Genomic DNA, 21,119 nt, shown 5'->3' on the forward strand with positions numbered 1-21,119 from the left:
GGGTTTCACCGTGGTCTCGATCTCCTGACCTTGTGATCCGCCCGCCTCGGCCTCCCAAAGTGCTGGGATTACAGGCGTGAGCCACCGCGCCCGGCCCCAGTAATCTCTTAATGTAGCTGTTTAGTATTTTAGTATTTAGTCTTTTGTATTTGGTATAATTTTCTCTTTATTCTCTTATTTATTTATTTGTTTTGGAGACAGAATCTTGCTCTGCCGCCCAGGCTGGAGTGCAGTGGCACGGTCTCAGCTCCCTACAGCTTCCACCTTCTGGGTTCAGGTGATTCTCCTGCCTCAGCCTCCCAAGTAGCTGAGATTACAGGCGTGCACCACCATGCCTGGCTAATTTTTGTATTTTTAGTAGAGACGGGGTTCCACCATCATGGCCAGGCTGGTCTCAAACCCTTGACCTCATGTGATCTGTCTGCCTTGGCCTCCCAAACTGCTGGGATTACAGGCGTGTGCCACCACGCCTGAGTGCTTTATTCTTTGTTGTTGTTGTTTGTTTTTAAGAGGCAGAGTCTTGCTCTGTTGCCCAGGCTGAACTGCAGCAGTGTATTGTAGCTTGCTGTAGCCTTGAACTCCTGGGCTCAAGTGATCCTCCTGCATCAGCCTCCCAAGTAGTGGGGTTAAAGATGCATACCACCTGCCTGCCTTATTTTGTTTTTTGTAGAGATGGGGTCTCTCTGTAGGTGTTGCCCAGGCTGGTCTCAAACTCCTGGCCTCAAGTGATCCTCCCACCTTGGCTTCCCAAAGTGTTGGGATTATAGGTGAGAGCCACCATGCCTGGGCACCTCTTTATTTTCTTAATCTACAAATCTCTTCACAATTTTTTTCTTTTCTTAATTTTGTTTTATTTTTATTTTGTTTTTTGAGACAGAGTCTTGCTCTGTTGTCCAAGCTGGAGTGTAGTGGTGCAGTCTCAGCTCACTGCAACCTCCATCTCTTGGGTTCAAGTGATTTTCGTGCCTCAGCCTTCTGAGTAGCTGGGATTACAGGCGTGGACAACCATGCCTGGCTAATTTTTTGTATTTTTAGTAGACATGGGGGTTTCTCCTTGTTGGCCATGCTGGTCTTGAACTCCTCAAGTGATCTGCCTGCCTTGGCCTTCCAAAGTGCTGAGACTACAGGTGTGACCCTCTGCGCCTGGCCTAGTATATTTCTTAGCTGATCTTCAATACGATGAGTAAGATTTCTTTTCCTTTTTTTCTCCCCAGATGTATTCAGAGAGTCATGAATTTTTTTTTTTTTTTAAGATGGAGTCTTTCTCTGTCACCTAGGCTGCAGTGCAGTGGCACTATCTCAGCTCACTGCAACCTCCACCTCCTGGGCTCAAATGATTCTCGTGCCTCAGCCTCCCAGGTGGCTGGGACTACAGGAGTACACTATCATGTCCAGCTAATTGTTTTGTATTTTCAGTAGAGCTGGGGTTTCACCATGTTGATCAGGCTGGTCTCGAACTCCTGGTCTCAGGTGATCTGCCTGCCTTGGCCTCCCACAGTGCTGGGATTACAGGCATGAGCCACCGCGCCCAGCTAGAATTTTTATTGAATAAATATCTACTAATTTTGCTTATTCTGTTCTACCTTAGCAGGAGGATTCATGAGCTCAAGTTACTGTTCTCTAACTTTACAAGCTTTTTGAAATCTGAGCTTCATTTCATTTCATGTGAATTATAAATTAATTGAGTATTCTTACCGCATCATAAAAGAACAAAAGGACATTTTTGGAGGTGATGGATATGATTGGTACCTTGTGGTGATGTTACGGGTGTACCCTGTGTCTAGAGTCACCAAAATGTACGCAGAAAGTAGGCAGTTATTTATGTATCAGTTATACCTAAGTAAAGCTCAGAAATTATAAATGAACTGGAACTAATTTTAATTGTCTTTTCTGATTAGGAAGAATCTAAGGTTTATTTTGAATTCCTTACATAATATGAAAGCAAAATTAAGCCTTTGATAGCTTTTTATTTGGGAGAGAATGAATTTAAATGATTGCTATTTGTCAGAGACACCCTAGTTCTGCATATACAGTCTGTGTAGAGAACTATACAGTGTCATTGACAAATAATCTTGTTTTATTTATTTATTTATTGAGATGGAGTCTCGCTTTGTCACTCAGGCTGGAGTACAGTGGTGCCATCCCAGCTCACTGCAGCTTCGACCTCCCAGGTTCATGTGATTCTCCTGCCTCGGCCTCTTGAGTAGCTGGGATTACAGGCACACACCACACCCAGCTAATTTTTGTTTTTGGGATGGAGTCTCACTCTGTTGCCAGGCTGCGGTGTGGTGGCGCTATCTTGGCTCACTGCAACCTCTGCCTCTCGCGTTGAAATGATTCTCCTGCCTCAGCCTCCTGAGTAGCCAGGATTACAGGCGTCTGCCACTGCACCCTGCTAATTTTTGTATTTTCAGTGGAGATGGAGTTTCACCATCTTGGCCTGGCTGGTCTTGTACTCCTGACCTCCTGATTCACCCGCCTCAGCCTCCCAAAGTGCTTGGGGTTACAGGCGTGAGCCACCATGCTTTGCCAATTTTTGTATTTTTAGTAGAGAAGGGGTTTCACTATGTTGGTCAGGCTGGTCTCAAACTCCTGACCTCAAGGGATCCACCCACCTCGTGGATTAGAAAGTGCTGGGATTACAGGCATGAGCCACCGCGTCTGGCCTTGTTTTATATTCTTTCTTTTCTGCTAGTGAAAAACCTTACTTCTGCCACATTTGTTAATTTTAACATTTATGAGTTTAGTAATTAACTTATATATATATTGGACCTTGCTAAAAATTTTATCTGATAAAAGATGAAATGCCCTTATACTTTACTAGTGTAGTGGTGTTTAGTTATACTAAAAGCACTTAATAAAAAATATGTGCATATTGTAATAAAAAATTAAATTTTGTTAACATTATGGCTATTTTTTCTTTTGCTTTTAGTTATACAAAAGATTTAAAATACCAGGATCACCACCTGAGTCAATGGGGAGAGGAAGAGACTGGAATGTTGACTTGATTCCCAAGTTCCTTATGGCTAATGGTAAAGAATTCTAACTTAAATCTATGACAGTACTTTGATTGCAATTTTACTATCAAAACTAACTTTTGACAGAGAGTACTATTCTGGGTATGAGGAACTGGATTTTGTTGAATGGAACAGCATGGTGAGTAACATGGTCCATTAGATGTCTGGAGTCAATAAGTTAGAAAAGGAGGGAAGGGGTTATGACTTATTAGTAATCGGTTCTGTAGAAACAGATGCTGCTGTGGCATAATACATACCAAGATTGTAAGCCTTTGGCATAGACTTACCTGTTGATGGTTATGACAGTCTTAAATAACTGGGCCTTTTGAAACAGCATTATTTTAATGTTTTTCTAGTTTGTAGGGTTTTTAAATTGTATTTTCATCTTTTTTTTATTTTAGAGGATCTAAGTTTATTTTTCTTTTTTTCTTTTTTTTTTTTTTTTTTGGGGGACGGAGTCTCACTCTGTCACCCAGTCTGGAGTGCAGTGGCATGATTTTGGCTCACTACAACCTGCACCTTCTGGTTCAAGCGATTCTCCTGCCTCAGCCTCCCGAGTAGCTGGGATTATAGGTGTGTGCCACCATGCCCAGCTAATTTTTGTAGTTTTAGTAGAGACGGGGTTTTACCATGTGGGCCAGGCTGGTCACTGACATCAAGTGATCTGCCTGCCTCAGCCTCCCAAGTGCTGTGATTACAGGCTTAGTATTTTTTTAAATTGCTGTAATATTAGTACTGTTTTCTGAGATGACATTGAAGAACTAAATTTTTGGTTATAGGTCTGTTTGTGCACATGAAGCAAAGCATCTGCTATCCTTTTTCCTTGTTTGAGTTTATATTCTATTGTTTGTTTTTATTAATTTTTTTTGGAGACAGGGACTCTGTCACCCAGGCTGGAGTGTCGTGATGCAATCATAGCTCACTGCAGCCTTGACTTCCTAGGCTCAAGTGATCTTCTCAGTTCCGTGTCCTGATTTGCTGGGTGTCTCACCACACTGGGCTAATTTTTTTGTTTTATGGTAGAGATGAGGTCTCACTGTGTTGTGTGGGTTGGTCTCGGACACTTGGGCTCAAACAGTCCCTCCTTGGCCTCCCAAAGTGCTGGGATTACAGGTGTGAGCCACCTGTGCCTGGCCAATAATGCTATAATTCCATACCTCATATCTCTAATAAATTTTTCATTGCTTTTGTAAAAGCAAGTTGATAAAATTATTAACCTTTAAGTTGTAATATTTAAAAAACCTATGTATTCAACCTTGAGTAGAAAAAAATAAAAAATAGTAAAAACTTGTAATACGCAGTGCAATAAGTATGCATTCTGGTTGTCTTATTTAAAATATGACTTTGGAGATTATTTTGGGCCAGGCACGGTGGCTCGTGCCTATAATCCCAGCACTTTGGGAGGCCATGGTGGGTGGATTGTTTGAGCTTAGGAGTTTGAGACCAGCCTGGGCAACATGGCAAAACCCCATCTCTACAAAACAATAAAAAAAAAAATTAGCCAGACATGGTGGTGCCAGGTACTCGCGAGTGTCAGGCTGGAAGCTTGCATGAGCCCAGGAGCTGAGGTGAGGTTGCAGTGAGCTCGTGATCGTGCCATTGCACTGTAGCCTGGGCAACAGGGAGACTGTGTCTCAAAAAAAAATTATTTTGTTGGAGTTATTGAACACTGTTAGGAAAAATTTGAGAAGCTGTTAGTATTAGTAAATGTTCTTTATAATTTATAGTCTTAAGTTATACTTTGAATTATGTGACTTTTCTAGGTCAGCTGGTTAAGATGCTGCTTTATACAGAGGTAACTCGCTATCTGGATTTTAAAGTGACTGAAGGCAGCTTCGTTTATAAGGGCGGGAAAATCTACAAGGTTCCTTCCACTGAAGCAGAAGCCCTGGCATCTAGTAAGTAGTTTTATTTTCTCTAGTAATTAGTTTTATTTTTCTCAGAATAATGAGATTTTATACAGGAAAAGAGTCTTAGAGAGGACCCAGTCAACAAATATTTATTGAATGTCTATCATGTGCCAGACACTGTTCTAGGCAGTTGGGAACACATCAGTGAACAAAATGTTCAAAAATTCCTACCCATTTGAAGCTTAGAGTTTAAATGATCATCTATAGACCATCTACCCTGTGTGGTGGATCTGAGCTTATCTAGGGTTAATAGTGTTCTTTTCATAGTAATTCATAATGGCTATGCTTTCTGTTGAGTATTTGCTGTGTCTAAAGGCTTTGTATTGAACACTCAATATCATTTTCTTATTTGACTTCTGAAACGTCTCTATGACATAGGGTCTCCATTTTATAGGTGATGAAACTCAGGCCTAAAATTGCATAGGTAGTAAGTAGCTGGGATAAGTAGCTGGGTTGGAATTGAAATACTGGTAGTGTGGCTTCAGAGCCCCAGTGCTTAATCATGTTACTAAGCTTACCCTACACTATATTACCCAATGTGCCAACAGGAGAAGTACTCGTTCTGATGATGCTCATCTTCTAGTTGGTCTTGTTACTAATCCCCAATATCTTTGATTTTAGGAACTCCTGGTGAGTTTGGAATGAGATACATATATATATATATATATATTTTTTTTTTTTTTAAGATGGAATCTCGCTCTGTCACCCAGGCTGGAGTGCAATGGCGTGAGCTCGGCTCACTGCAACCTCTACCTCCCAGGTTCAAGCGATTCTCCTGCCTCAGCCTCCTGGGTAGCTGGAACTATAGGCATGTACCAACATGCCCAGCTAATTTTTGTGTTTTTAGTAGAGACGGGCTTTCACCATATTGGCCAGGCTGGTCTTGAACTCCTGACCTTAGGTGTTTTGTCTGCTTTGGCCTCTCAAAGTGCTGGGATTACAGGCATGAGCCACTGCTCACGGCCGTGCCTGGCCTTGGAATGATTTATTCTCCCCAAGTGCTGGGATTACAGGCACGAGCCACTGCACCCAGTCTTGGAGTGATATTTATTCTCTGCCCAACATTATTTCCTCTGTTGCCTCACCAAAGAGTTCTGGTTAACATTTCCTATTTCAGTGTCTCTCTTAAATAGCAAACACTCTAGAAAATACCTTTTGTTCTTCAAGACGTTTTAGTCCTTGTATGGAGCAGTTTGGGGAAGGATACATTTGTATAACTAAGGGTAGGTGAGGGCTCCAGGGAACTTAGAAGAGGGGAAGATACAGACTGGGAGAATAGGAAAAGTGCTCATAAGTTCTGTCATAATTATTTTGACATCAGTGCTGAAAGGTTTTCTCATCTGTAAACCTAATTTGAATTATTATGGCAGTTTCCTCTATCTCTATTTACTTCTGATTAGGGGAGAAAATATTCGGTATAAAATATTAAAGACATAGCCAGAAAGTAAAAAATACCGCAAAAATCAGGGCTAGGTTAGGATTGACAATTGGGAAAGGGAAGGAACAATTTCTCATTCAGTTGGGGGTAGTTAGTAGTGTAATCACGGGTTCAAAATTATTTTAAATCTTTTAAATGACTGTGAAAGTTTAATCCAAATAAAGTATCTTCATAGAAGTAGGAGTTTGAGTTTGAATAGAATCCTTTTTAACAGTGGCGTGGTGTGGTGGCTCACACTTGTAATCCCATTGCTTTGGGAGGCCATGGTAGGAGGTTTAATTTAGGCCAGGAGTTGAAGACCAGTCCGGGCAATGTAGCAAGACCTTGTTTCTTCAAAAAATAAGAAAATTAGCCAGATGTGGTGATACATGCCTGTAGTCCCAGGTATTGTGGAGGCTGAGGCAGGAGGGTCGCTCGAGTCCAGGAAATCAAAGCAGCAGTGAGCTGTGATCGCGTCACTGTGCTCCAGCCTGGGTGACAGGGAGGCCCTGTCTCAAAATTTTTTTTAGATAAAAATAAAAAATAGAATTTTTTTTTTTTTTTTTTTGGGACAAAGGTCGTAGGTTCTTTTACATTTTCTTTCTTGGAGCTCTTATTTATATTAAAGCTTCAGTTACCTCCTTCATCTAATAGAAATTATCTTTTGACAGTTTTCTCTAATTTTTTCAGATATATAAAACACACAGCTTGAAAGTTAAAAGGTATATTTAGGGTCTTGGTTGCATTCTTACTTTTCTACTTCCATTCTTTCTGACCTGTTAGGTAATCATTTTCTGGTTTATCCTTCTTCTGTGTTTTTTTTTTTTTTTTTAAATAAGTGCATATGCTTATGTATATATTTTTAAGGTTAGGCTTATTGAGGTATAATTTATGTACAGTAGAATTCACTTATTTTAGTAAACACTTTTATGCATTTTGACCAAATCACTACACCTTATCAGCATCTCTATATCGATGGAAAGGATTTTGAAATCTTGAGTTGCAGGCAAGAAAATTCTAGGCAGAATGAAGGAATGGGGTAAGGAAAGGTGGAGAGGTGGCAAAGTTCAAGAGATGGGTGGATAAGAACAAGTTGTTTTATAATTTTAACAAGAACTCAGTTTTTTGAGCACTTATGTGCTAGGCATATATGTATTAAGTACTTTATGTGTATTATCTGACTTTATATAGTTCTTCACTGCAACCCTGTGAGATGCAGGTACAATTATTATATTTTATTTTACAGATGGGAAAGCTGAGGTATAAAAGGAAAGCACAAAGTAGTATAGCTAGTATCTGGTGTGGAGCCAGGTCTGTTTGACTTTAGAATCCCACACTCTTAACCACAAGAAATAGTATATTCTTACAGTATATAAAGCTATTAATATATTGCTTTTTAGATATTTAAAAAATCATTACATACCTTCTAATTCTTTTTTTTCCATACTAAATACTTGAGTCTCCTTAGTTTTTTCTCATATAATGTGCTATCTAGATCTCTTGGCCACTTTTTGGAAATTCTCTAATTAGTCAAGATCCTATATATAATATGGCAGCCAGACCAGAGACAGTATCCCAAATGTTTTCTGCTCATTCAGTATAAACAGGACAGTTACTTTTTCTCCTTTGTCACCCAGGCTAGAGCGCAGTGACACAATTTTGGCTCACTGCAACCTCTGCCTCCTGGATTCAAGCAATTCTCCTGTCTCAACCTCCTGAGTAGCTGGGATTACAAGCTGGGATTACAGGCACATGCCACCAACACCCAGCTAATTTTTTTTTTTCTTGAGACAGAATTTTGCTCTTCTTGCCCAGGCTGGAGTGCAATGGTGTGCTCACCGCACCCTCTGCCTCCCGGGTTCAAGCAATTCTCCTGTCTCAGCCTCCCGAGTAGCTGGAATTACAGGCATGCGCCACCATGCCCGGCTAATTTTGTATTTTTAGTAGAGACGGGGTTTCTCCATGTTGGTCAGGCTAGTCTCAAACTCCCAACCTCAGGTGGTCTGCCCACCTTGGCCTCCCAAAGGCTTGGGATTACAGGCGTGAGCCACTGTGCCTGGCCATAATTTTTGTATGTTTTAGTAGAGATGGGGTTTTGCCATATTGGCCAGGCTGGTCTTAAACTCCTAGCCTCAAGTGCTCTGCCTACCTCGGCCTCCCAAAGTGCTGGAGTTACAGGTGTGACCCACTGTGCCCGGCCCCAGAACATTTATTATGTATTTATTTTTTTGAAACAGGGTCTCACGCTGTTGCTGTGGCTGGAGTGCAGTGGCACGATCACAGCTCAACGTAGCCTTGACCTCCTGGGCTCAAGCGATCATCCTGCCTTAGCCTCCTGAGTAGCTGGGACTATCGGCATACACATGCCTATAATGGTGCATTTTAAAAAATTTTTCGTAGAAGTGAGGTCTTGCTACGCTGTCTAGGTTGGTCTCGAACTCCTGGACTCAAGCAGTTATCTCTCTTCAGCCTCCCAAAATAGGCATATGCCACCATGCATGCCTATAGTGGTATAATTTATTTTTTGTATAAACAGGGTCTTGCTATATTGCCTAGGGGTCTTGAATTCCTGGGCTTAAGCAGTCATCTCTCCTCAGAGTCCCAAAGTTTTAGCACTACAGGCGTGAGCCACTGCACCCAGCCAAGAACATTTATGATTCATGGGAGGAGGTCAAAATACCAACATTAACAAGAGTTTGGAAGAAGTTAGTTTCAACCTCTTAGATCACTTTCAGAGATTAAAACTTCAAGACTTGTGACACTTCCGAAACTACTAATAGTCTGTTGTTGAATGGAGGCCATACGGATAACATAAATAGACAAGTAGTTGATTAACATTTATTTTATATGTGATTTTTCTTTCTTTTTTTTTTTTTTTGAGACTGAGCTTTGCTCTTGTTGCCCAGTCTGGAGTGCAATGGCGGAATCTTAGCTCACTGCAACTTCCAATTCCCAGGTTCAAGAGATTCTCCTGCCTCAGCCTCCCCAAGTGTCTGGGATTACAGGCATGCACCACCACACCTGGCTAATTTTTTGTATTTTTAATAGAGATGGGTTTTACCATGTTGGTCAGGCTGGTCTTGAACTTCTGATCTCAGGTGATCCACATGCCTCAGCCTCCCAAAGTGCTGGGATTACAGGTGTGAACCACCACACCTGGCCTTGTGATAATGTATTATATAATGTGTTCTTACAATCAAGTAAGCTATAGAAAAAGACAGTGACCCTAAGAAAATGGTAAGGAAGAAAAAATACATTTACAGTACCATACTGGATTTATTGATACCAGAAGTTTAGTGTGTGTGTGTGTGTGTGTATGAGATGAATTGTCTGTCTGAAATGGCGGGCAACTGCAGCTGCAGACCTGAAGTCAGCTGGTACGTTTCAAGGGATTCAACTTTTTCTTGTAATGTCATGACTTGACTTCTTGGGAGCGCTTCAGCATCAGTGGCATTCCCTATGGGTCCTACATTTTACTCAGTGTTTATGGTGTTGCACTAAACACGATGAAAAATATGCGAGAACAAGGACAGATCACTTTTTACTGTGACAGTTTACTGGAGAGGTGAACTGCTCATGCAGAGATGATTATTGTCACATAGTTTTAAGAGACTCAAACACTTGAGCTCACCACATTAGCGACAAGAGGTGGCTACAGAATTATTAAAGTAGTACAGTATGTACTCCAGTTAATCTTATGCATTTAAGACTTAATACTACATCTTTGTTTACAGTGGCACCATGTTTGGTCTGTGTTTGTGTGCATAAGTTTTGTGATTAAATTTTAACTTTGAAATAGAATTGTGTATATTTATGATAGTAAATAATATCTACATATATTTTATGCATTCATGACCTACTTTACTTTTTTCTAATTTTTTTTGATATTTCTATTTTTTTGGTATTTCTAGGCTATGCAGTTCATCTGCAAGTTTTTTCAAATTGTCACAGATCTGCTGGGCTTGTTGCTGCGCATCTGTAATCCTAGCCACTTGGTAGTCTAAGGCAGGAGGATTGCTTGAACCCAGGCGTTTGAGGCTATAGTGTGCTATGATCACACCTGTGAATAGTCACTGCACCTCTAGCCTGGGCGATATATACAAATATAGCAAGACCCTATCTCTTCAAAAAAAAATCATTTGGCCGGGTACTGTGGCTCATGCCTGTAATCCTAGCACTTTGGGAGGTTGAGGTGGGTGGATCACTTGAGCCTGGGAGTTTGAGACCACCCTGGGCAACCTAGTAAGACCCCTGTATCTATAGGAAATAGAAGAAAAATTAGCTGAATAGCCTGTAGTCCCAGCTACTCAGGAGGCTGATGCAGGAGGATTGCTTGAGCCCAGGAAGTTGGTGGCTACAGTGAGCCGTGGTTGCACCACTGCACTCTAGTCTGGGTGACAGAGATCTCATCTCAAAAAGGAAAAAAAAAATCAAGTAAAATAAAATGTAGAACTTAAAAAACAAACTTGACTGGGCACAGTGGCTCATGCCTGTAATCCCAGCACTTTGGGAGGCTGAGGCAGGCGGATCACTTGAGTTCGGGAGTTTGAGACCAGCCTGTCCAACATGGTGAAACTCCGTCTCTACTAAAAATACAAAAGAAGTTAGCCAGGTCTGGTGGTGCATGCCTGTAATCCTAGCTACTTGGGACACTTACGTGGGAGTATTGCTTGAACCTGGGAGGCAGAGGTTGCAGTGAGCTGAAATCGCGCCACTGCACACTCCAGCCTGGGTGATAGAGTGAGACTCCGTCTAAAAAAAAAAAAAAAAAATCAGTACATTTATTGACAAGAAAAAATCTACATCAAGCTTGTCTAGTATGTGGCCCAGGGTAGCTTTGAATGCAGCCCAGCAGAAATTTGTTAAGTTTCTTAAAACATTATGAGTTTTTTTTCACAATTTTTTTTAAGCTTATAGCTATCGTTAGTGTTAGTGTATTTTTTGTGTGGCCCAGGGCAATTTTTTTCTTCCATTGTGGCCCAGGGAAGCCAAAAAGTTGGACACCTCTGATCTACATATAAAGTGGCAGTTCAGACGTGTTACTCCAGGAACAACTGTAAATACAGAAAGGCATATCCGATGGTGATACATTGCTGTGGGGAAAGAGGAAGGAGGGAGTGTGAGAAGGATGCTTTAAATAAGGTGATCTGGGATGGCATCATAGATAAATAGTAGTTGTAAGAAATTACACAGTAGGACTAGGTGCAGTGGCTCACACCTGTGGTTCCAACACTTTAGGAGCCTGGGCAACATGACGAGACCTTGTTTCTATGGAAAAAAAAATTAAACACAGTAGGAAACACATTGATTTGAACTTTTTCAATTAGGAGTTTTTCAGAATGAGCACTGGGTGTCTGGAGTGTTTGTAATACAATTATATCTGGTTCTGGTGCCATAACAGCTAGTCATTGAGACCACTATTTGGCGCCATGCATAGCAACATGGAATTAAGGGATGGAAAAACAGCTAGGACGTCTACTGTGCTGTGTAAAACGGGAGCGGCACTGATTTCTGTCCCTCTCTGGGTAAGGATCAGGTAATGGAGGAAAATAAAGGAGAGGAAAGAGAAGGGAACATGATAGATTTTGATTTTGATTAAAACAGAAGTTGGTAACAGCAACTCAAGTTTCTATTAAATAAACAAAAGTTGGGAGATACTCCAAAATAACTGTTAGTAATAGCTTTAGGTTCTGACAGGCTGTGCTGACTGGAATATGATACCTAAGTTTTAATTGCATTGAAATAGTGATTCATGTTTCCTTTTGCCTGTCTTACACCCAGCTCTGACAACTACACTTGTGTCTTAAGGATGGTGCTGATGTGGTAATAGGATATTTCTATTCAGCCTTATGCCTTTACTATGTGTACATTCTGTCCATTTAAAAGGCTGAGTTGTAAATCTTAATTTTAAAAAAATTAAACGTAGTCAGTTGTCATTAATAGCCTCATGTTTCTTTTTTTTTTTTGAGATAGAGTCTCGCTTTTGTTGCCCAGGCTGGAGTGCAATGGCGCAATCTCGGCTCAGTGCAATCTCCGACTCCTGGGTTAAAGTGATTCTCCTGCTCCCGCCTTCCAAGTAGCTGGGATTACAGGCGTGTTCCACCACACCCAGCTAATTTTGTATTTTTAGTAGAGACGGGGTTTCACCATGTTGGTCAGGCTGGTCTTGAACTCCTGACCTCAAGTGATCCACCCGCCTTAGCCTCCCAAAGTGTTGGGATTAGAGGCGTGAGGCACCACCACCCGAACAGCCTCATAGTTTTAATTTTCAGTTTTGTTGGGTGGAAAATGATCTTGGCTGTAATATTAAATCTATCAAAACATTAAGCTGTCAATAGAAACGTTTGAGAGTTTGTTTTTAAAACTGTAGTTGTATTTTAAAAATAGCTATACAGCTTAGGAAAGGGGGGAGAAGGGAGATAAAACCAGAAAATTTTCTTTTTTATTGGCTATTTGTCTATCATCTATGATTAGTTGAAATACAGCCCAGTAGTAAAAGCTGAGGATTTATAAAGTGGTCATTTGTGGCTTCTTCTGTTTTTTAGTGTAAAATGCAGTGAATTGGTTGCTTATGTAGGACTTCAGTAAAGTAAGTGACTAGCAGCAGCAGCATCATGTAATTTTACTGAGGTCAATTTGTTCTTGGTATCTTAAACTGTTCTCATTAAATGCCCAGTTGTATCTCAGCATACAGAGGCAGAAAAGGAAGAGCATTCAGAATTGAGGCAATTGCCTGAGTGTAGATCAGTTGTCAGAGGAAGACTCTTCAGATGGATGGCTTCGTGGATACTTGTTCAGAGTCACATGTACCTTGTACCTAGTAAGAAACAAATTTGACATTTTTCATTCACCTTGGTTCTGGTTTTAATTACTTGTAATTGTATAGTAAAATTGAAGACTTTATAAGTGAGCTGTTACAATGGAGTCAGTTTATCTTAAAGTGTTGTGAAACTGGAAGCCATGCTGTGTAAACTCCCATATCTTAAATTGCATCCTGCATTTGGTCAGGCGCGGAGGCTCATGCCTGTAATCCGAGCACTTTGGGAGGCTGCGGTGAGCGGATCACCTGAGGTCAGGAGTTTGAGACCAGCTTAACATGGTGTAAACCTTGTCTCTACTAAAAGCACAAAAATTAGCTGGGCATAATGGTGGTCGCGTATAATCCCAGCTACTCGGGAGGCTGAGACAGGAGAATCACTTGAACCCATGAGGCAGAGGTTGCAGTGAGCTGAGATCGCGCCATTGCACTCTAGCCTAGGTGACAGAGCAAGACTCCATCCAAAAAAAAAAAAAAAATTGCATCCTGCATCTGCAGTTGATAACATGGCATGTTTAAACTTTGCTCTCATACTTTGTTCTCCTCAATGTCTGATTGTGAGTGTGCTTTGTGAAAAATACTTTCTTATTTAGGCCTAATGGGACTGTTTGAAAAACGTCGCTTCAGGAAATTCCTAGTGTATGTCGCCAACTTCGATGAAAAAGATCCAAGAACTTTTGAAGGCATTGATCCTAAGAAGACCACAATGCGAGAGGTGTATAAGAAATTTGATTTGGGTCAAGATGTTATAGATTTTACTGGGCATGCTCTTGCACTTTATAGAACTGATGAGTAAGTATTTTGGTTTTTAGATTTGTATTTTGCTTGAAAATCTCACTAAATTTCCCAGTTCTTCCAAGTGGAAATTCTAACAAAACAAACACTTAGCCATATTACACTATGAAAGCAGAGGTTCTAGTTGGAATTGTTGTTTGGACCTCTTAAGTGACATATAAAGGCAGAGGCCGGGCGGCGTGGCTCACGCCTGTCATCCCAGCACTTTAGGAGGCCAAGTTGGCTGGATCATTTGAGGATAGGAGTTCAAGACCAGCCTGGCCAATATGGTGAAACCCCCTCTCTAATAAAAATACAAAAATTAGCTGGGAGGTAGTGGTGCGCATCTGTAATTCCAGCTACTTGGGAGGCTGAGGCAGAAGAATCACTTGAGCCTGGGAGGTGTAAGTTGTGGTGAGCCGAGATTGCACCACTGCACTCCAGTCTGGGTGACAGAGTGAGACCCTGTCTCAAAAAACAAAAAAGAAAAAACAAAATGAAGATAGTGGATTGAAATCTCTTCAGAAAAAATTATAAATTGAACATCATGAATGAAGACTAAAGCCCTTTCCTAATACTCATTTCCTTTTCTCCAGCTACTTAGATCAACCATGTTATGAAACCATTAATAGAATTAAACTTTACAGTGAGTCTTTGGCAAGATATGGCAAAAGCCCATACCTTTATCCACTCTATGGCCTTGGAGAACTGCCCCAAGGATTTGCAAGGTAAGAGCCTATGTTTAACCTATTAGCTAAAACCTCACTGATCCAAAACCTCGTCTTCAACATAATGTGTATATGAGATATAGTTCAAATAATGAGATGAGGTCAGTCTATGAGTAATACGATGCTTTTTGTTTTTATTGAAATAAAATTAACATATAACAATATGCACGGATCTTCAGTTAAAAAAAAAAATCCAGTTTTATACAACTGTAGCTGATGTGCTCTTGTAAGCGCCAACTCCTGGCTGGAGGCCAGCCAACACAAAACCAGCGCACTTAACAAAAATACAACCAAGGACCTTCACAGAATCTACTTCACACTCCTACTACCTCCACTGGAGTAAGTGCTGGTATCCATGGCTGAGAGACCTGGAGACAGATCACGTAACAGGACTCTTTGCAGACATTCCCCAGTATCAGCTTGGAGCCTGGTATCTCCACTGGGCGGCTAGATCCAGAAGAGAAATAACAATCACTGCAGTTTGGCTCTCAGGAATCCCCATCCCTAAGGGAAAGGGGAGAGCACCACATCAAGGGAGCACCCCCGGGGGACAAAAGAATCTAAACAGCAGCCCTTGAGTTCCAGATCTTCCCTCTGACATAGTTTACCCAAATGAGAAGGAACTGGAAGAACAACTGGGGTTATATGACAAAACAGGGTTCTTTGACACCCTGAAAAGGTCAACTAGCTCACCAGCAATGGATCTAAACCAAGACAAAAATCTCTGAATTGCCAGAAAAAGAATTCACAGGGTCATTATTAAGCCAATCAAGGAGGCACCAAAGAACGGTGAAGTTCAACTTAGCAAAATAAAAAAAATGATACAGGATATAAATGGAAAAATTTCCAGTGAAATAGCATAAATAAATAATCACAACTTCTGACAATCAAGGACACATTTAGAGAAATGCAAAATGCAATGGAAAGTCTCAGCAATAGAATTGAATAAGTTAGAAGAAAGAATTTCAGAGTTTAAAGGCAAGGCTTTTGAATTAGCCCAATCTGACAAAGACCAAAAAAAAAAAAAAACACACAGCCTCCAATAAATTTGTTAAACGACCAAGCCTAAGAATGATCAGTGTTCCCAAGGAAGAAGAGGAATCTAAAAGTTTGGAAAACAAATTTGAGGGAATAATTGAAAACATCCCCGGCCTTGCTAGAGATCTAGACATCCAAATACAAGAAGCTTAAAGAACACCTGGGAAATTCATCGCAAAAAGATCATCGCCTAGGCACATAGTCATCAGGTTATCTAAAGTCAAGATGAAGGAAAGTGAGGTGTGAAATCTTCAGAGCTGTGAGGCAAAAGCCTCAGGTAACCTATAAAGGAAAACCTATCAGATTAACAGATTTCTCAGCAGAAACCCTAAAAGCTAGAAGGGATTGGGGTCCTATCTTTAGCCTCCTTAAAACAGTTATCAGCCAAGAATTTTGTATCCAGTGAAACAAAGCTGCATAAATGAAGGGAAGTAGTCTTTTTCACACCAACAAGTGCTGAGAGAATTCGCCACTACCAAGCCAGCACTACAAGAACTACTAAAAGGAGCTCCAAATCTTGAAACAAATTATCAGAGTACCAAAATTGAATCTGCCTAAAGCATAAATCACATAGGACCTATAAAACAGTAACACAGTGAAGAAAAAAAAAAAAACAAGGTGTTCAGGCAAACAAATAGCACGATGAATAGAATAGTACCTCAGATCCCAATACTAATGTTGAATATAAATGGCCTACATGCTCCGCTTTAAAGATACAGAATAGCAGAATGGATTAAGAACTCACCAACCAAGTATCTGCTGTCTTCAAGAGATTCACCAGACACACATGGACTCATAAACTTAAGGTAAAGGGGTGGAAAAATATATTTCATGTAAATGGACACCAGAAGCGAGCAGGAGTAGCTATTCTTGTATTTTTTCATTTTATAAATATATATATATTTTTTAAAAATCAGTTTGATAAATGTATAGACCTATCCCTGTCCTGGGTTTAACTAAAACCTGAGTGAAGGTATAGAACATTTTCCTCACCCCATAAAGTTCCCTTGTGTCACCTCATAATGAATACTGTTCCCCACCCCCAGCAACTAAATCTGTGATTTCTGTCACTATACATTACTTTTGCTTGTTTTCAAAGTTCAGGTGAAAGGAATAATACACTATGTTCCCATTTGTGTCTTTTTCATATTTTTGAGATTCATCCATATTGGTGCATGTGCCATTAATTCTTTTGTTTTTTGAGATGGAGTTTTGCTCTTGTTGCCCAGGCTGGAGTGCATTGGTGAAATCTCAGCTCACTGCAACCTCCATCCCTTGGGTTCAAGTGATTCTCCTGCCTCAGTCTCCCAAGGAGCTGGGATTACAGGCATGCGCCACCACACCCAGCTAATTTTTTGTATGTAGTAGTAACGGGGTTTCACCATGTTGGTCAGGTCTTGAACTCCTGATCTCAGGTGATGCACCCGCCTTGGCCTCCCAATGTGCTGGGATTACAGGTGTGAGCCATTTTTTAATTGTTGAGTAGAATTCCATTATATAAATTATATGAACATACAATTCTGCTTTTGGTGGACATCTAGTTCATTTTCAGTTTTTGGCTATTATGAATGAAGGCACTGTGAAATTTTCATGTAAAAGTCTTTCTGTGGGGATATAGGTTTTCATTTCTTTTGGGTAAATACCGGGAGTGAAATTGCTGACTGATGTGGCAGATAGAAGTCTGACTTCATAAGAAACTGTAAAACAGTGTTCTGGAGTGGTTGTGTCGTTGTGTATACACTCAGCAGTGTGTGAGTTCTAGTTGCTCCACATCCTTGTCAACATTTAGTATTGTCTTTTTAATTTTAATTGCCCAAGTGGGTGTGAAATGCTATCTCATTATGGTTTTAATTTGTATTTCTTGACTCATGTTGCTCACCTTTTCATGAGCTTATTGACCGTTTGTATAATTTTGTGCTGTGATTATTCAAGTCTTTTGCACATTTCTAAAGATTGGATTGTCTATTTTTGACTTGTAGGAGATCTTGGTGTATTCTGGTGGCAAGTCTTTTGTCATATATGTATTAAGAATATTTTCTCCAGTTTATGGCTGGTCTTTTGATAAGCATAAGTGTTAACTGTGTTTTTGAGACAGAGTCTTGCTCTGTCACCCAGTCTAGAGTGCATTGGTACGATCTTGGCTCACTACAACCTCTGCCTCCCAGGTTCAAGCAATTCTCGTGTCTCAGCCTCCTGAGTAGCTGAGACTACATGCGTGCGCCACCACGCCTGGCTAATTTTTGTATTTTGAGTACAGATGGAGTTTTGCCATATTGACCAGGCTGATCTCTAACTCCTGACCTCAAGTGATCCTCCTGCCTTGGCTTCCCAAAGTGCTGGGATTACAGGCGTGAGCCACAGCGCCTGGCCTAGAAGTGTTGCATTTTGATGAAGTCCAGTATATTTTAAAAAAAAAATTTTTTTTTAAATGTTGATAGCCTTTTGAGTCCTATTTTAGAAGTCTTTTACTTGCCCCCAAGGGCACAGAAATACTCTCCTATTGTCTTTTTTTTTTTTTTTAAGTTGTATAATTTTACTTGTGCATTTAAATCTGATTCATCTTGAAACAGTGTTGGTGTGTGGGATGAGGTAAAACTTGAGGTTCACTTGAAGTTTATTCTTTTTTTTTTTTATATACCAATATTTAGTTGTTTTGGCTGCATCTATTGGAAAGACTTCCTTTTTTCTAGGTGGTCTTGGTGCTTTGTGGGAGATCAGTTGGCTATGTATGAGTTCGTTTTGGGACTCAGTTTTATTTCAGTGATTTGTATTTCCTATGCCAGTACTACACTGTCTGGATAATTATAGTTTTATATTAAGTCTTGAAGTAAGTGATACACTTTCTCCAACTTTTTCTTCAGAATTTGTTTTGGCTGTTCTAGGTCCTTCGCATTTCCATATGCGTTTTTAGAATCAGGTTGTCAATTTCTAGGAAAAACGCTTGCTGGGATTTTGGTATTGAGTTAAATCTGTAGATCAGTTTGGAGAAAATGATCATCTTAATTATGCTGAGTCTGCCAGTTCATAAATATGATTGTTCTCCATGTATTTAGGTTTTCTTCTCAGCAGTGTTTTATAGCTTTCATTGTAGAGATCTATCACATTTTTGTTCAGATCTCTTTGTATTGATGCTGCTGTTAATGAAATTGTCTTACTTTTGTGTTGAAATTGTTGGCTGCTAGTATACAGAAATATTTGTATGTTGACATTGTATGCTATGATCTTATACTTAAGTTTTACTAGTTCACTTACTAGTTTTTCTAGTTTTATATATTTCTTAGAATCTTCCTTCTACACGGTCATGTCATCTGTGAATAAAGAGATTCTTCTCTTACCACTTTTATGTGTTTTTTTCCCCCACTTACCTTTATTGCACTTGTTAGGACTTCCTGATAACGTTGCAGTGATGAGAATGGACGTCTGTGCTTTGTTACCAGTCTTACGGGGAATCTAGTAAATGTTTTACTATTAAATATGTTTTCTATAGTTTTTTTTTTTTTTTTTTTTGGTAGATGGTTTTGTCACATTAAGTTCCCTTATATTTATAGTTTGGTCTTTTTTTTTTTTCTTTGAGACATGGTCTCACCCTGTCACCCAGGCTGGAGTGCAGTGGCATGATCTTGGCTCATTGCAACCTCTGCCTCCTGGGCTAAAGGGATCCTCCCATCTCAGCCTCTTGAGTAGCAGGGACTACAGGTATGCACCACACCTGGCTAACTTTTGTATTTTTGTAGAGATGGAGTCTCACCATGTTGCCCAGGCTGGTGTTGAACTTCTGGGCTTAAGTGAGCATGGTGGCTCATACCTGCAATTCCAGCACTTTGGGAGGGTGAAGCAGGTGGATCGCTTGAAGTCCAGGGGTTTGAGACCAGCCTGGGCAACTTGGCAAAACCCTGTCTCCAGAAAAACACAAAAAATTAGCTGGGTGTGGTGATGCATGCCTGTAGTCCAGCTATTCGGGAGGCTGAGGTGGGAGGATCCCTTGAGCCTGGGAGGTTGAGGCTGCAGTGAGCCGTGATCTTAGGACTGCATTTTAGTCTGTGACAGAGCAGGACCCTGTCTCTTACAAAAAGAAAAAGTGTCAAACTTTTTTTTCCCCTTTCTGTGCTTCATATTGGAGAATGCCTCTTCATGTGGCTTCAAGTTCGCTGACCTTTTCTGCTATTTTCAATAGGCTGTTAATCTCATTCAGTGATTTTTAATTTTTTTATACTGTCTAGATCTAGAGTTTCCATTTTTTATACTTTTCTTTTTTCTTATTTTTTTTTCGAGACGGAGTCGCCCAGGCTAAAGTGCAGTGGCGCGATCTCGGCTCACTGCAACCTCTGCCTCCCAGGTTCAAGCGATTCTGCTGCCTCAGCCTCCTGAGTAGCTGGGATTACAGGCATGCGCCACCACGCCCGGCTAATTTTTGTATTTTTAGTAGAGATGGGGTTTCTCCATGTTGGCCAGGATGGTCTCATTTCCTGACCTTGTGATCTGCCTGCCTCAGCCTCCCAAAGTGCTGGTATTACAGGCATGAATCACCGTGCTCGGCCTATAGTTGCCATTTTTGTGATACTCTATTTACTCGACTCTTTGAGTACATTTATAACATATTTATCCTTGAATATGTATCTTTGAACAAGGATATTTGTTCTTGAACATATTCTTGAACACATAATAATATCCTTGAACATATTTATAATAGCTGCTTTTAAACTCCTGCATATTTTAACATTGGGCATCTGTTTTTATTATTTGTCTTTCTGTTTTCTTTGGATCACAGTTTTCTGTTTCTTCCCATGTCTAGTAATTTTGGATTGTACACTGGACACATGAATCGATAGTTTGTTGAGATGCTGGATTCTTCTCTGAAAAGTTGGTTTTGGTTTGAGTAGGCAGTTGAATTATTGACTGTTCATCTTGCATTGGTGGAGACTGGATTTTACACCTTGTTAAAGTGGGTCTTTTTTAGTTTTTCCTTTTGTTGTTTGCTGATTTTTTTTTTAAACACAATTACTCTATTGATTTCTTACAATCAGATACTGCCAACTAGCATTACTTCTACTCATGCATCATTAAAAGCAAATGATATTTCCTCCTTGGTATTTTTAAATAATACATTATACAATAAAGTTAGAACTTAAAATGCACCCTTATTAAGTAAACTGGTAATTTGTTTAAAAAAGCATAACTAATAATTTGGTTCCTTTCTTCATAAAATGGAAATTTCTCCTGATAGTCTTGAGGTTATCATTAAGAGTAGTGCAAAGTGTAGCACACACATATAGTTTCATCTAGAAAGGTGTGTCTCTTACACAACTTAATTAAAATGCACATTAACAAAGTGCATACAGTCAATACATGAAAGAAAGCATGTTTCAATTACAAGGCAGCCCTTCGGGCCACCGTATTATTTAGGTTTTGCATGATCAT

General features: G+C 40.2%; 1 protein-coding gene across 3 annotated transcripts in view; it reads left to right on the plus strand.

Moving 5' to 3' along the window:
- Positions 1-21,119, plus strand: part of GDI2 (GDP dissociation inhibitor 2) — a 45,374-nt gene that overhangs the window by 11,686 nt on the left and 12,569 nt on the right. Inside the window, exons 3-7 of one of the 3 annotated variants that reach the window (XM_011974921.1) lie at positions 2,933-3,032; positions 4,781-4,915; positions 5,549-5,557; positions 13,755-13,953; positions 14,532-14,663. In XM_011974921.1, the coding sequence (XP_011830311.1) occupies positions 2,933-3,032; positions 4,781-4,915; positions 5,549-5,557; positions 13,755-13,953; positions 14,532-14,663 (575 nt within the window). The remainder of the gene's footprint in view (positions 1-2,932; positions 3,033-4,780; positions 4,916-5,548; positions 5,558-13,754; positions 13,954-14,531; positions 14,664-21,119) is intronic. The other 2 variants (XM_011974922.1, XM_011974923.1) reach the window with 2 other exon arrangements.

The sequence above is a fragment of the Mandrillus leucophaeus genome, unplaced genomic scaffold (genome assembly GCF_000951045.1).
Source record: "Mandrillus leucophaeus isolate KB7577 unplaced genomic scaffold, Mleu.le_1.0 Scaffold15, whole genome shotgun sequence".
NCBI lineage: Eukaryota > Metazoa > Chordata > Mammalia > Primates > Cercopithecidae > Mandrillus > Mandrillus leucophaeus.